We start from the raw sequence: 16,929 nt of genomic DNA on the forward strand, positions 1-16,929 counted from the left end.
AACTAACCCTCGTCAAAAACTCCACAGCCACCTCTCCAATTTACTTCCATACCTCCACAGGTATATCATCAAACGCCATTTCCATTTTTCATCCTCTTTAATGCCTGTCTAACTTCGCCCTTACTAATCATTGCCACTTCCTGGTCCACCACACTCTCCTCTTATACTCTTTTTTTCACTTTCATTTTCCATATTCATCAACTCCTCAGAGTATTCTCTTTATCTATACAGCACACTACGGGCACAGGTCAACACATTTCCATCTCTATCCTTAATCACCGTTACCTGGTGCACATCCTTCCCATCTCTATCCCTCTGTCTGGCAAACATGTAGAGATCATTTCTCCTTCTTTCATGTCCAACCTGGTGTACATGTCGTCATACGCCACTTGTTTAGCCTTCGCCACCACTACCTTTTCCCTACGTTCCATCTCAGTGGATTCCTTTTTCCTCTCATCAATCCAGTCAGTATACCACTTCTTCTTCACTAACATCTTTTCTAGTAGGAGTTCCTGTACTTTGAGGTTCGGCCACTAAGTCTCCTCCACTTTCCTACTTATAGATATACGGAGTCCTCTCCTGATCGTCTCACTGATCACCTTGGTTATAGTGGTCCAGTTTTCTTGAACCTCTTCTTGTCCGACGAGAGTCCATCTCATCTCTTTCCAAAAAGCAGCACAGCACTTCCTTTCTTACGTTCGAACATATGGTTCTCTTTTCTGGATTTGTCTTCTAATCTTCCCCTCCACCACCAGAATCATCTAACACAACACCATCCTAGGCTCTCGAGCCACACTCTCCCTCACCACTCCCTTACAGTCGGTAGCCTTCCCTCAGATTGCATCATCTCCACAAAATATAATCCACCTGTGTGCTTCTATCTCTGCTTCTTTAAGTCACCCCACGTTCCTGCCTCTTCTGGAAAAAAGTGTTCACTACAGCCATTTCCATCCTATTAGCAAAGTCTACCACCATCTGTTTCCCCAAGTTCCTTTCCTGGATGGCAAAATTACCCATAATTTCGTCATCACCAACATGTCCGTCACAATCAGCACCCATCATGCCTCTTTCTGTCTGGGATGCCCAAGACTACAGTGAAGAAAATAAGTATTTCAACACCCTACTATATTGCAAGTTCTCCCACTTAGAAATCATGGAGGGGTCTGAAATTTTTATCATAGGTGCATGTCCACTGTGAGAGAGATAATCTAAAAAGAAAAACCCAGAAATCACAATGTATGATTTTTTTAACGATTTATTTGTGTGATACAGCTGAAAATAAGTATATGAACACCTGTCTATCATCTAGAATTCGGACCTTCAAAGACCTGTTAGTCCGCCTTTAAAAGTCCACCTCTACCCTATGCATTATCCTGAATCAGATGGACCTGTGTGAGGTCGTTAGCTGCAAAAAGACACCTGTCCACCCCATACAATAAATAAGACTCAAACTTGTAACATGGCCAAGACCAAAGAGCTGTCCAACGACACCAGACACAAAATTTGTACAACGCCACATGTTTGGAAAGGACTCCAGAGAAATTGCCAATCAACTTGGTGAAAAAAGGTCCACTGTTGAAGCAATCATTAGAAAATGGAAAAAGCTAAACATGAAGGTCAATCTCAATTGGAGTGGAGCCCATTGCAAGATATCACCTCGTGGTGTCTCAATGATCCTTAGAAAGGTGAGGAATCAGTCCAGGACTACACGACGGGTCTTGGTCAATGACCTGAAAAGAGCTGGGACCACCATTTCCAAGCTGACTGTTGGTAATACACTAAGACGTTACGGTTTGCAATCATGCATGGCACGGAAGGTTCCTCTGCTTAAACCAACACATGTCAAGGCCCGTCTTAAGTTTGCCAATGAACATTTGGATGATACAGAGGAGTCACAAGCGAAATTTTTGTGGTGAGATGAGACCAAAATAGAAATTTTTGGTCATAATTCCACTCACCGTGTTTGGAGGAAGACGAATGATGAGTTCCATCCCAAGAACACCATCCCTACTGTGAAGCATTGGGGTGGTAGCATCATGTTTTGGGGGTGTTTTTCTGCACGTGAGACATGATGACTGCACTGTATTAAGGCGAGGATGACCGTGGCCATTGTATTGTGAGATTTTGGGGAACAACCACTTTACCTATATGTCAGAGCATTGAAGATGGGTCGTGGGTGGGTCTTTCAACATCACAATGACCCGAAGCACACAGCCAGGAAAAACCAAGGATTGGCTCCGTAAGAAGCAGATCAAGATTTGGTGGGGCCTAGGCAGTCACCAGACCTAAACCCAATAGAAAATGTTTAGAGGGAGCTGAAACTCTGTGTTTCTCAGAGACGACCCAGAAACTTGTTTGATCTAGAGGAGATCTGTGTGGAGGAGTGGGCCAAAATCCCTCCTGCACTGTGTGCAAATCTGGTGAACAACTACAGGAAACGTTTGACCTCTGTAATTGCAAACAAAGGCTACTGTACCAAATATTAACAGTGGTTTTCTCAAGTGTTCAAATACTTATTTGCAGCTGTATCACACATGTAAATCATTAAAAAATCATATGTTGTGATTTCTGGATTTTTCTTTTTAGATGATCTCTCACAGTGGACATGCACCTACGATGAAAATTTCAGACCCCTCCATGATTTCTAAGTGGGAGAACTTGCAATATAGCAGGGTCTTCAAATACTCATTTTCTTCACTGTACGTAATCTAGCTCCTTCCAGAAAATCTCTTTCACCTCAAGGTCACAACCTACCTGTGGGGCAGAGCCACTAATTACATTACAGCTTCAATTTTAAGTTTCAGCCTGAACAGTAGATCTGACACTCATTTAACCTCCAAGACATTCTTAACGAACTCTTCCTTTAAAATAAGCCCTACTCCATTTCTCTTCCAAGCCACACTATAGTAAAGTAATTTGAACCCTGTCCTGAAATGTCTAGCATCCGTGCCTTTCCACCTGCTCTCCTGGACACCTAATATATCCACTCTTTTCCTTCTCATCATCTTAACCAATTCGGGAACGTTTCCCATCATGGTTCCAACATTTGCCCTATTTAGTTTTAGCCTCTGTGCTTATCACTATGATACAGTTCAGTAAATAAAAATGTGAATAGTTATTCCTGTGAAGGACAGATGTCAAACACAATGGCCCCAGGTGACCCACCCCATTGTTTTATGTGGCTGACTAAAGGACTGCCTGTGTGTATAATTCATGTTTTATGTGGTTTTGTTCTCAAAACATTATTTTAAAAAGATTAAATAGTTGAAGAAACATTTTCATGACTTTTAATTTCAAGGGAAGTTTTCCACACATTTGTACTGGATATGTAATAAAATGAGCCAGTATAATATTAATATTAGTCATCAGAACAGCCCTCTACTGTAACAACAATATCTACCATGACAAAACTGAATTTAACACCAAAGACACCTCGAAAGACAAAATCTTAGATTACAAATCACTAGATTCTGATGGTGTAGTGATCAACTGTACTAATTATATTTGATGGACAAGCATTTACTGCATTATGGCAGATGTTATAACTTCTAATATTGTATGAGAAAAGAAAAGCGTTGTCTACAGAAATAGTATATAGGTTCCTATCATACCGTATATAATCAGGTCTAACACTGTCTGCATTTGAACTTTGATGTTATTTAGATCCTGAGACGGGATTTATCCTGGATCGAATCCACTGCCTTTTTTTTTTCTGTCATTAGGGAGCTATCAAGTAGCAATTTGCGAATGTGACTGTCTCGCAGCTGTTTCTCATTTGACAGCTGGCATATACACATGTTTAATCACAAGCTGCAAATTTATTTCGCTACTTTCACAATATTATTTTTGCCTCCGAGGCGCATTCAACTTGTTTTTGTTTATCAAAGAAAATTTTGACATATATTCAGGTCTTCCAAAAGTTTGTGTTGATGGTTCAATGTCACACTTACCGTAAGCACTTCACCTCCAGTTTTCCATGGCTGCTTTTCCATTAATATAGAAAATGGATGACAACTTCAATAAAATGTGCTCACAAGATTCCCGGCCATATTCCAAAAATAAAAATTGAGGCCCTGCTAATAGAGTCAACGTCCAACGGGATGCACATTACTTTCAATCTCCAGTCTGTAGTCACGATGCTTCTAATGGGCTGAGTTTCTCTCATGAAAGAAATTAAACATTTCTAATTATCAATATACTATTTTCGTAATAGCTCCCTGGGCTTAATGAAATACTAGAATGTTAGTGCTTCCTTTTTTCGTGAGTTTTGCATAAGCCTCCCCCAGGTGCCCACCTTTTCCCCCCACTGAGCTCTGGATTAGCTACTACTACAAGTGTGTATCCTGCTCCATTTTTATATACTGTATGTATCACAGGGTTCGTGTGCGCGTGTTAATTTTTTGCCCTCTGCCTGTGCTCTCCAGCTCATTCGTGCAAGCAGCCGCGCAGCCCGGCCAACTCTGATGTGTTGGGGCTGGACCTGGCCTCCTATGGTTACACCCTGGTGTACACCTGTCAGCCAGGATACTTTCTTTCCGGGGGTTCGGAGCACCGCTTCTGCCGCTCTGATGGCAGCTGGACTGGCAAGGTGCCCGTGTGCAGAGGTGAGTCTCCTCCAGTGGTCTGCAAGGGCAGATGATGGAGATGATGCCACTGAGCAGTTTCAGCAGAAAACTATCCAAAGGAGTATTATGTTCATCAACAAAGAGTATAAACATACAGTGTCAGTCCTTTCATTATATGACTGTTATCCCTATTTCTCAGAACTATCTTTTAAATGCAGCATTGTTTTAGAGCAAAACCGCACCACGTAGGTGCTGTATGTTACAGAATAAATTGATTGTCAATTGGGAAACTATACCACAACATATTATGGAAATGTCTTATTATTGTCCATTATCTTATTCTAAATTGATTTGCTTGATTGTTATAGTGTCCAATATAACATCACCTACAGAATAGTAGTGGAACAATTCAAACGTATAATGTGAACGGTCAAGTTGAGGCGTTTAATCAGACCAAACAGAGATGACATAAACTATTAGATTTTAGATTTTTTGCCAATGCAGTGTGGTGTAAAAACAGAAAAGATATATAGAGCTAGATTCTTGTTTCATGTCCTGAGTTGGTTTGCAAAATATCATTACTATAAATGAAATGCATGTTCAGTTTGGTTTAAAATGATAGTTTGTTTTGTAAATAGTTTGTCGCAACAATGCCAAATTGAAAAAAAAGGAGTTAACAAGAAAAGTGTCAGGTGGGCAGCATGTTTACTTTTCCTGCCCCTTCTGGCTGTGATACTTTAATGCAATGAATCACTCCATCTTTTTGACATATTTATGTTTTTCCTCAGCTGGATCCAAATCACAGGAAAAAAACGTTAAACTAATACCGTGGACGCCAAGCCCTAAAATAGATGGTGAGTCATGAATTGTACCACCTTTTCCATCTACTTCATCTGTCCTCGAATGAAATCTTGTCTCTGGGAGACAAAACCACTCCTGTCTGTTCACCCGGTTATAAAATATGGATGAACTTGCACTGATGTTAAGTGTATTTACTGGGTCAATTTGGTGCGCATTATTCAGTGTGTATTCTCTTTAGGTTTAATTTACCTTATTAATCCATTGTCAAAAAATTTAATTGTCCAATAAAGGAGAAAATGTAACTACGGATTCATAATAGTTTTGTGGGAAGCTAAGCACTACACTTGACTTGATTTTCAAAAATGTGTCTCTGCTCTTGAAGAATATGAATATAAATAAGAATATATTGGGTGTCCTTCTTCCATGTTATGCTCATCTCAAAGATGACTCTATGCTTTTCATAAATGATATATATTCCTTTACTCTTACCATTTTTAACTAATTACAGTTCATCACTAATCATGATAAATTCTCATGGGAACAAATTTAAATTATGCCCAAGCAAATGGTTATACTCAGGGATCCACTTTGCAGGGGTTTGGTAATTATGAGAGGGTAACTTCATTGAAATGTCAATTCATTAGAATTCCAAGAGAAGGAGCAATATATACTGACGATTTACAAAGGGAATTCGAACGCAACCACGAGCTCTCTCGGGGCCGGTTGTATGTATTGGGCAATTAAGCCCCGCGTCCGCAGGAGGCCCCATCCTAATGCTCCTCAGTACACAATGTGCAATGAATGACACTAAAATATTGTCCAAAGAGCATAAAAGATAAAAAAAAATGTGCGGTATTGTGGGACTGCGAGTTAAAAACCATACACACAGAGCTCGTGCACGTGACATCACCATTTTCACAGCAGAATATTGCCGGTCAAAAAGAGCTGCTCGACAGTGTGGGGGACATCGAACTGGAGCAGAATATTCACAGTGCCCGAGACTTGTTATGCTGTTGGTTGTCACAAGAGACGAGACAGATATTCAAAGAGATCATTCTATGAAATACCAGCTGAAAAGATGAGAAAAGATCGATGGATTTCGGCAATTAAATGTGATGGATGGTGCCCAATCAAATACACACGACTGTGTAGCGATCACTTCCTTTCAGGTAGGAATTATTCTTCTCAATCTCAAATTACCAAGAAGTATTTATAATGCCAAATTGGCTAATTTGAGAACACGGAAGTATGTTGCAGCCACACGTCAATCTTCGCTAAATCTCTCCCAAGAGACTTTTTTTTTTTTTCAAATATGCATTGTTCTCAAAGGAGTGCAATGCGTATTAAAAAAAAAAAAAAAAACGTCAGTCACACAAAGGTTTACATAGGTTCATGTGTGGCTGCAACATGCTTCTGTGTACAGGGGCTGAAGCCTATCCCAGCGGTTTATTTTCTTTTTTAAACATAGAGGTTTACCGAAGTTTAACGTGGCTGCAACACATACATGTACATGTACGGAGGAGCCGACTCGCTGTCTTTTTTTTTCCAATCATAGTTAATGAATGCCAGTTTGTGTAAAACCAGGGGTCATTTATATAAATATTGGTATTTGTATTGAAAAAACCTGAGTGGCTCCATCACTTTGTGAGATTTATTCTTGATTGAGAACAGATCCAGCAACGAAGTATTTGTATGCGTCCAGACGTTTCTATGCTTTGAAACTCTTCCATCTAAATCATGACGTCTTACTCACCAGATACATGTGTAGATCCAGTTGTCCAAGACAAACAGAAGTGGGTTGATAGTCCAATTTCTTATCGGCAAAAACTTGAGCATTATATATGGGTCCTCTATGCCAAGTTTCTCTCATTTTTCCACGTACCTTCTAAATGTTTAACGGTATCAGACAAAACACTTGGGCGTCGTGCTAAAAGACATATTTTCGCGTCGTCTCCAACCGATTTCGCATTGAAGAATGGTTTGTTTGACCGGCACTTCCACCCAGTGATGTGATTTGATGACTTAAGTGCACAAGCTCTATTGTATCTGTATTCTATGATGCTAAATTGCAAGGGCTCATTTTTTTAGGGCTGGGACTCGCTGTTTCCAGACATGCGCACCTTGTTACTCAATCCATTCATTTCCTTAGTGCTGGAACCTATCCCGGCTGGTTGCCAGCCAATTGCAGGGCAATGGAGACAAACAGCAGCACTCACAATCACACCTACGGGCAATTGAGAATGTCCAATTAATGCATGTTTTTTGGGATGTGGGGGCAAACCAGAGGGCCCAGAGAAACCCACACAGGCACAGGGAGAACATATAAGCTCCAAACAGGTGGGGCCAGGATTTGAACTCTGGACCTCAGAACTGTGAGGCCAACACTTTTCAGCTGCAACACCGTGCCGCCTCCTTGGTACTCACATAGTCTCAAATGTAAAATCTATCTGGCACAACATAGCGGTTCTGTTTCGTTGTGTGTAAGCTAAAGATTCAATTTGGGTCCAAGTGTGTCCCGCCTCTTTTATGACTGTGAGTTGCACACACTTATTTCTACCATCCTTCACGTACTGTAAATGAGTACATTTAAAAACTATGGCTGGGTCTCGTGAGCAACATTTGACCTTTAGCCACTCAATACTGATTGATGTATACAAATGCCATGTCTGTGAGTACGTGCGTGTGTGTATCTGTGTGTGTTAAAACACATGATTGGTATGACTATCCGTGGAAGTGAATGTGATTAATTTTCAACAATAGCATAATGACATCATTCAACATGAAGTGAACAACCTATTTCCAAAGTGTCGATCCAATTTATAGCCATTCACATTAATCAGTCATTTACAATCACTAAGAAATAAGACTCTGGTTTGTGAGCTCTGGCCTTGTGTGTAGTGTAGAAAGGTTTGGAGTTATAATCTCTTCCGTAGTGGATTTATGCTACATAAAGATGGTTAAAGCAAAGAAAGCAAAGGAGGAGGAAAGGCGATGAATCGACTCTTGTCAACAATTAGTTATGATGCCTCAACCGCTTATCTGGTCATCTTTCAATTTTCTCTCATGTCATTATTATGTAGAGTATATTAGACATAGGTGACAGCAAACACGTTCACAGGTTCATGCATTGTAACTTCTTTCAGAGTAATAGTTTCTCCTGTTATTTCTGTCATAATTAATGCATCCATCTCTCTTCCACAAGTTCCCGAGGATGTCTTTGCTCCTGATTTCCTGTGGAAAGGCTCCTACGATTACAAGGGACAGAAGCAGCCGATGACGATGACAGTCACAAGCCTTAATACCACAACGGGAAAAGTGAATGTAACTTTAAACGACAGCAGCTTGGAGTTTCAGCTCTCTGGTGAGCCATCTATAAAGCATCCGTCCCCGCCATCCTGCCTTTCCCTCCCATCACTACATCTGTGTGTCACTTCCATTTATTTGAGGGGGCCCAATGTCAATCAGTCAATCACCAAATGATCTCATGCATGAGAGTGGAAATTACTTATTGGCTTTAAAGACAGATGTATTAGTCCGCATGGAATGACTGACAAACTGCTCACTCAAGTGTTCACCCGTCTCCTCCTCTCCTCGAGTGTTTTCTCATTTTTCCTTTCCTTTTTCATGCCTTGTTCACAGAGGCATGCAAATGTCTCTCTGGCCAGGAGCGTTAAAGCTTTCACGTCGGCCATTCTGTTGCCATGCGGCCCTGAGAAACGCCTCGGGAGGAATTTCTATTTGGGCTCGTGGATGAAGTGATGTGTTTTTATATGTCGAGTGGCGTATTAACCTCACCGCTCATCTTTCTTGGCCTTGGCTCTGAATTAATATGCTGATTACGAGATGGCAACTTTTCAAATATGTCTCCTGGGTTTCATCCCCCTTCTCACTCCCAAAGGGGTGTACAAGCACGAGGAGGCGAGGTTGACGCTTCTGCTGTACCACATGAGAGCGCTGGCCCACAGCTCCTTGAGTCGGCTTACAGAGGAGACCTGGTCAATGGACGGATTTGTAAGTTTACGCACCAATCAGCAGAAGCTAAACCATCAAATTCGAAAAGCAGCTTGGAAAGATGACTATTTAATCTGGCTGTAGAAATACTGATAGGAACATCAATGAGCAGCAGAGCCCTGGGGCACCTTTGAGCAAGGCACCTAACTAGCACGCTGAATGTGTTCTGGAAAGAGACGATTAGGGACCCCACCGTGTTCCTAATAGTGTGTGCCCGCCCCGATAATGCTGCAAAAACTATGATTTTGTTAGGAAAAAAATATTCACAACAATATTACAGTCTTCATCTTATTTTTTTCCCGATAGTGTATTATTATGTGCTATGGGGCTGGATTTACACAGTTGCCAACCCCTTTTTTTCTTTGCTAATCCTACTTACAGCAACGAACAACAGCTGCATGTGTAGGAACAATGACCACACAAAGGAACAAATCATTTCCTCACGCATTGTCTATTTTTGTTTGCATACATTTACACTGGGTGGTTTGTCGGTGTTCCCCGGTGACAACTTGCTAAATAAGCTCCGTCAATCACCAGAGAAAGCTCCCAAATTCATGATGCACGTGTGCCAAAGTTGCTGCTCATTTCTTTTTAAAGTAAAGCGTTATGTTTTACATAGTACGAGTGTCTACGCTTTGAACACACACCACACATATATTTATAGTCTGTTGTTTTGCCTCAAGCTCCATAAAAATAGGTGTCATTTCCGCTGCATCATGAAAGGATGTGTTGACTGTACTAAATACCGGACCTTTGGTGTTTGCCGTCTCGGGTGCCGCAGATTCAGCATTGTCTGAGCTGCCAAGTAAAATCACAATTTTACACATGCAGTTGAAAGCAAACATTGTTTTTTTTTTTTCTTTCTCCTCCAGGTTTCAGCTGAGCCCGAGGGCAGCAGCTTTGTGTGCCAAGGATTTATACAGGGTAAAGACTACGGACAGTTTGGACTCCAGAGGCTTGGTATGTTTTTGCAAATGTGTGTGAGGATTCTGATATGCATGTACTTGCAATAGCTTCATCCTATTTTGGAGATTTACTTCAGCATGACACAGTCAAAATGGTGGAAATATGGAGATGGAATCAGATTTTCCCCTGACGGTCATCAAAATAAATGTGCCGTTTACCTCCTCCTGCGTGACATAAATTATTCTGCTTTCACTCGGAGGCATTTCACACTAGAACTTCAATGGCGATGTTGAGAACACACATTGACATTCCTGTGGACTCTAATTTGATATTGTCTATTATTAACAAGTCACATGAGCAATATTTTCTGCTGTAAACCTTTGCAAAACAATATGAAAAAAAATGATGTTTGCGTGCATATGCTCACAAGCCACAATGTGTATATGTACAGATGTATCAAAATTCATTACTTTACCTAATGTTAATCAAAATATAATATAAAATTATTAGTTATCTTTTTTGCACTTTTGTAAAGCTAAACTGCATCATGCTGAGGGTTTTCTAATATTGTAGTAACCGTATTTAGTTTAAAAGGTAAAAAAAATGTTGGAAAAGCCTCTGCAGTACAGTTCTATGTCACTGCCAAATACAACCACAAAAATAAACATTATACATAGAGCCGCAACAATTAATCGATGAATTGACAAGTCTACAATTAATTAATTAATCAGCAACTGTTTTGATAATCGATGGATCGTTTCAAGACATTGACTTAAAGGTGTCCACACTATCAGAATGTCCCCCTCTCAGCAGTAAATATTGTCAGCTTTCCTGATTACTTCATGAAAGCTGATTCCTTTTGTTGTTGTTTCTGTTAAAATAAAGCATTTGCCGACATCAGATTTTACTGTTGCAAACAATGATCAATATATTTGTCTGTTTTCTGACATTTAACAGATCAAGCCAGTAACATAATAAATTTATATTTGTGCATTTTCTGCAGTCAATTTCAAATCGTCTTTCAATATATCTGAAGTGATGGAAATTAAAGACTATTTGAATTGTGATTCATCAATCAATAAGAAAAAAATAGACATATTGATCGAATGCTAATGAAATCTGTGGTTGCAGCCATTAATGATATCAGTGTCACCTCAAGCACGGCAAAACTTGAAGGCAGATTTTTGAAGACAGCTCCCAGATTGGATCTCATTATATTGTGCAGGTAGACTTAATGAAGTGTCTGCTGAGTATATAAAACAAATTTAAGGTCTCATCATCCATTTAATATTATAATCTGTTTCTATTCGGCCCCTCCCTTTGCGAACAATGAGCGAGAGGGACATAATCGTCCTGCATGTCATTGTCCTTCATTTCTTCTTGCTCTGCGTCACCGTTTTCATCATCTTGTGATTGTCTTCGACACGATTATCAAAGTCACGGCGATCATTATCTGTGTGCTCATTACAGTTTTCATCTTTATCAGCTGGCAGGCGCATTTCCTGCTTGTCATCAAAGTCATCATCATCATCGCCATCACCGGCGAACTCAACTTTTTTCTTTTCAATTTCATATTCATGTTCGAGTTTTGTTGTGTGCCATTTTTAAATGATTTTCTAAAATACCAATTTCCCACATAATTAAAAATTGTATGGCCATATTGAAAGGAAGGAAAAGATTATAAACTGTAAACTTGCATGAATGAAGCGGCAATGTTACAACAATAAGACAAAAAAAATCTTAATTTTAATGGGTACATTTGCCAAAACATAAAATCCAGACCATCATGAGGGACCTGCAGTGATAAACGCTTCTAGTTAGATTATCGAAAAAATTCTGGAAAAGAGAGGATTTAAGTGCGTGTGTTCTTTCAGAACTATTATGATGGTGATTCCGTTATGTGCCAAAACCATTGCATCGTTTCTTTGTTCGAAACTCAGTCCTCATAACCCTGCGGGTATACTGCATGTTTGTTTTTAAGACAGATTCTATTTTGATGGATGTTTTTTTTTCTTTTTAGTGTGGCCCAAATACCCTTTTGTGACACAAGATTGGTATCAGTGTTATTTATTTATCCTAATCACCTTTTTTTCCAGGTTTGAGTGTGAGAGAGAATATTACTCTGACTGACGCCGAAACCAACACGTCCACCAACAGCAGCTCTGTTGCTGTCGCCATCCTCGTGCCTTTCTTCGCCCTCATCTTGGCCGGACTCGGTTTTTATCTTTACAAGCAAAGGTAAGTCCAGAGCATGGTTTCTCACTGGATACGTTATTTTTTTTGTTTGTTTTTTTTTTTTTTCCCAAAAATCATTAAAGCAATGACGCAATAATAATGAAGTCAGAATCCGAAATATTTTCTCGTGTGAATTTTTGTCTTTGCATTACGTAGCTTGTTAATTAACAGTGAAAGGGGCACAGCTCTTTTCGACATGAATTACCACTGAGCCTCATCTACCTACTACAGCTATCCACAGCAAGCAAATGGACACGTTTATTGGTTCGGAAATAGGGAGGATAATTGGGACGCTCTCTTTCCACTAATTTGCAAGCCCTTCCTTTATCCGCAGGAAAACAGACAAAGCGCAGTACACGGGATGTTCTGTGCACGAGAACAACAACGGACAGGCCACCTTTGAGAATCCCATGTACAACACCAACACAAAAGCTGCCGAGGGGAAAGTCGTCCGCTTTGACCCCAATCTCAACACCATCTGCACCATGGTTTAATGCCTGCAGCATCCGGGAGAAAGACTTTGTTTGTTTATTTAACATGAATATATATTGACATATTTAGACTTTTTCCGGTTGACGCCGAATAAAGTCAGAGAGCTGCTCAGAAAAAAAAAAAAAAAAGCACACTTTCACCAAGACTGAGGTCCCTTGCCATTTGCGGTGTAAACACAAAAGGTAAAAATGGAAATGAGAAAGAGGAGGTGCCTCATCGGCTTCTTATAGGTTGGTGAAGACAAAGGGAGGCTGGGGGGTGGGGGGGGAGGCTCGCTGCACTCTGTGAGTGTTGGTATAAGATCCTCTGGTCTAATAGTTTTATGCTCTTTGGGGTAATTACGTCACAATGCCAAATGATACATTTTTAATTAGATTTTCACGCCCACATCTTCTCTTTTGGTTTAAACCTCAACACCGATGTGATCGTCTGCATTTTTCAAGAGACAGGAAAAAGAAAACGTAAAAAGAAGTTCCCTCTCTCAGCATACAGTCACTCCACCCAACTTTTTCAAGTTATATGGCCGCTATTTAATTGGTTGGTGCTTCCTACTGACAAACTATATGGGACTGGATTTAATTATTGAAGTGCAGTACCATTTTTCTGGTTCCAATGGGAAAGCTTTTACTTTTATTGTCCAGTATTCTAAGACAACAATTTCCTTTGTTTACTACTGGCTTGTGTGCCATTAATTTGTTTATCCTCAGAAATGTCTTTAAATGTGAGCGTTCAAATGACAAATGGTCTGTAGAAGTCGAGTCTTTTCAGTGCATTTGGTTCTCTGGAGCCAACGTATCTATATGGAAATGATCCAGTCATGAGTTGTAGTTGGATCTGCTTCTCTGTGTCCCAAATAACTGTTGCAGATGAATAAAGCCTCTCGTGAAATCGGCACACATCATCTCAAAGTAGAGCATCTTTTGCATAATTATTACAGGGTCTATTGAGTGTCATGTTCATGCATGTGTGATGATACCCAAGTTTCAGCATTTATTCCATGATCAAAAGACACCGGGGCCAAGTGTCAACACGTTGTTTGTTAGTTCTTACTTTACAAGTTACAACACCCGTATCGTCGTCGTGGTGTAGAGGTTATGATTACCACAAACTCAGAGGAGTGTTTGTTGTTTTGGGGTGAAACTGTGCCTTACAGTGCACACTCATTGGACGCAGCCAAATTTTATAACTTCCCACTCACCCTGTTGGTCCTGAGTGGCCACGGCTGGCACCGTCCAACGACCTTTTGTGTGTATGTGTGTGCGTTCAACTCAGTTGCAAACAGCACACACACAAGTACTGCAGCTTGATTGACTGTTTTGATTTTTTTTCCAATTTCCTGCCCCACTCAGCACAGTTTACCTAGCTAATTAAACAAGCAATTATTTTTGTCACTTCGTGTTCTCCATCAACATGCATATTTTAAAACCCTTGATGAATACAAGGCCTTCATCTGGTTCGTTTTTTGTTTTTTTTTTTTGCCCACCGCCTCTAAGTCATCAGCTCCTGCCAACAAATGTACAATAAACGTGACCGAAGAAGAATTGCACGAACGTGAGCCACCATCAGTATTAGAATTGACATCTGTTTGATCCTTTCTACATCATAGCAGTGCCTTTATTACTCTATGGGCATATGTTTTCAAAAGACACATTTACCGCATTAGTAAACATGCACTGTATGCCGTGTAATAATAAAACAAACGCTGAGTGGAAGTGCGTATGCGTGCACGCGTGTGCTCATACTTTCATGACTGCATGTTGGCTCAGAGCTGATCCACTGTGGTACTTTGCACCTCTGTCATTGCTGTTACATTTTGTACATTTATACAGTTTTGATACTTGATGGAATTCTTTGGTGAGATGTCTTGTGTTATCAATATGTAATATATTTTGCAAAGTGCATATTTCTTATGGATGAGGATTTAAAAGACGCATCTGGGGAAAGCGGAGGGCGAGTAAGTTCAGATCAGAGATAACCTTAAAACATTACTGTACTCAACAGAAATGTTATCTATGAATATGTACATATCCAGATGTTTTGTAAAGAGCTATATTTTTTATTCAAATAGAACATTTGTAAGTTATTGAAAATGTTGTGTAAAATTCACATGTAAATGTCATGTAAGATTATAAAATGTTTTGTATTTTTTTTTCTTTATGAGCAATGTATAAACCCTTAATTTATATATAAAATATGAAATCACGTTCATGTTTTCTGTTTTCTTTTCTTGTTGGCACAGAGTTTCGTTGTGTGAAACGGTCCACTTTGCTGCGCCTTTTGCACTGTAAGCGCTGAGCGAGAACAAAATGTTTTATTATTCAGCTACTGTTGCCCATCTTTCTTTTTTATACGGGTTTTCCATATGCTGACCACTGCTCACTTCAACACTGATGTTATCACTGTCCAAGGGACCCTCTACATACTGTAACAGATGAGTGGTACCGATAATTCATAGGAACAATAATGCTGATGCTCAGCACATACTTGCGACCCATTAAAACAATTGATGGTAACGTGGTTTTATTCCCACCGTGCATATTTTTTGTGTTGGCCTGAGGTGCCATCGGTAAACTATTAAAAGTGTAAGTTTATAAAAACGGTTGTGCCGTGCTGACTTTACTTAGCAGCAGAATGTAAGAATTGTGCTTTTAATAAGTGATGGCACTTTTTCATTGAACTGTATTTTTAATAAGTTGAATACATTTTTTAAATCAACTTTGAAATATTAACAATGAGGTGAATAGATTTTTTTTGTGTGTGTTTATTTGGAACAGCTTCCTCTGATTTTCCATTTTAAGGGCTTGGTGACATTTGTGGACCAGCCCAGATATATAATGTTATGCAATACTCAGTTGCTAAAGGACTTAAAACATTCAGATGGCCAAAATTGTTATTTTTTTCTTTTTTGTTTTTTGCTGAAGAATCAGAAACTGATAGTCATTTCTAATAATAATCACTCTTTTTAAAGCAATAGGTAAATAACTAATTGCCCCAAAAACGCACCTTTTTCATCAACAAAATCAATATAGCGCCATGTCTTGGTGTGACATCTGCGTCGGAACTGGAAACTACTTCCCTGCAGAGGCGTTGAGGACAAAAACATGTCCTATCCTATAAATTGGCAGTGTTTAACCATATTTATATACTGTATCGTCACAGTCGGGCAGAATCCTTGCACCTCCAAATCAGTGATTTTCTGGAAATTAAAAAAAAATAATAATTCCCATCTTGCATGAGTTCCCAAACACTTCTTTGTTCAAGTTTGCCTTACATTGCATTGGTTTATAGCATTTACTGTTGCACACTAACATCCACAAAACACCACTCCAAAATCATGTTCAAATGTTAATTTTGTTGTCAATGTTTAAAACGGCAAGACACTGCGGCAGGTGTCCTCATCAATATACGCGTTTACACGGAGCCCCCGGCAGTAGAAAAAGCTTTCAGCCTCACAAAAGCAAGCAAGCACCTGTGGTGCGTCATCATCTCAAACTCTTTTTCAAAGGTGTTAAACTTATGAGCAATGCAATAAATAGAACAAAGAGCTGACTAAACAATCTCAATCTCAAACTTATCTCTATGGCCCATGTGGCTTCCTATGCAACGTCGCGATCGATTTTAACAAAACAAGCCAACTCAAACGTATCTCACCTTACTATTTTATTCTCCAAGAAAAATGAAGATTTTCAATAAAGGTGACAACTGTGCCATGTCTTTCACAGAAAAAAAGAAACGGGCAGTTTTAAAACCCTTTTCATACAATTTGAGATTCATTCAAGAGTGTTTAAAGATTTTTTCTTAAGGTGTTTTCAGTTTAAATTTAACACTTTGTAAAAATAAAAGTCAAAGTGTGGAAGGACCAATCATATTGATTAGTAAAGCAACCAAGAATATGTACCAGTATAAGAAAATGTGCTTG

General features: G+C 39.6%; 1 protein-coding gene across 4 annotated transcripts in view; it reads left to right on the forward strand.

Moving 5' to 3' along the window:
* Positions 1–15,509, forward strand: part of LOC133500874 (CUB and sushi domain-containing protein 3-like) — a 299,335-nt gene extending 283,826 nt beyond the window's left edge. For 3 of the 4 annotated variants that reach the window (XM_061820098.1, XM_061820099.1, XM_061820101.1), the window contains 7 exons: positions 4,425–4,604; positions 5,354–5,419; positions 8,569–8,727; positions 9,265–9,377; positions 10,250–10,337; positions 12,380–12,521; positions 12,853–15,509. In XM_061820098.1, coding sequence (XP_061676082.1) covers positions 4,425–4,604; positions 5,354–5,419; positions 8,569–8,727; positions 9,265–9,377; positions 10,250–10,337; positions 12,380–12,521; positions 12,853–13,012 — 908 coding nt within the window. In that variant the 3' untranslated portion in view covers positions 13,013–15,509. The remainder of the gene's footprint in view (positions 1–4,424; positions 4,605–5,353; positions 5,420–8,568; positions 8,728–9,264; positions 9,378–10,249; positions 10,338–12,379; positions 12,522–12,852) is intronic. The other variant, XM_061820100.1, reaches the window with a different exon arrangement.
* The last annotated feature ends 1,420 nt before the right edge of the window (positions 15,510–16,929 follow it).

This window comes from Syngnathoides biaculeatus, chromosome 5, assembly GCF_019802595.1.
Source record: "Syngnathoides biaculeatus isolate LvHL_M chromosome 5, ASM1980259v1, whole genome shotgun sequence".
Taxonomy (NCBI): domain Eukaryota; kingdom Metazoa; phylum Chordata; class Actinopteri; order Syngnathiformes; family Syngnathidae; genus Syngnathoides; species Syngnathoides biaculeatus.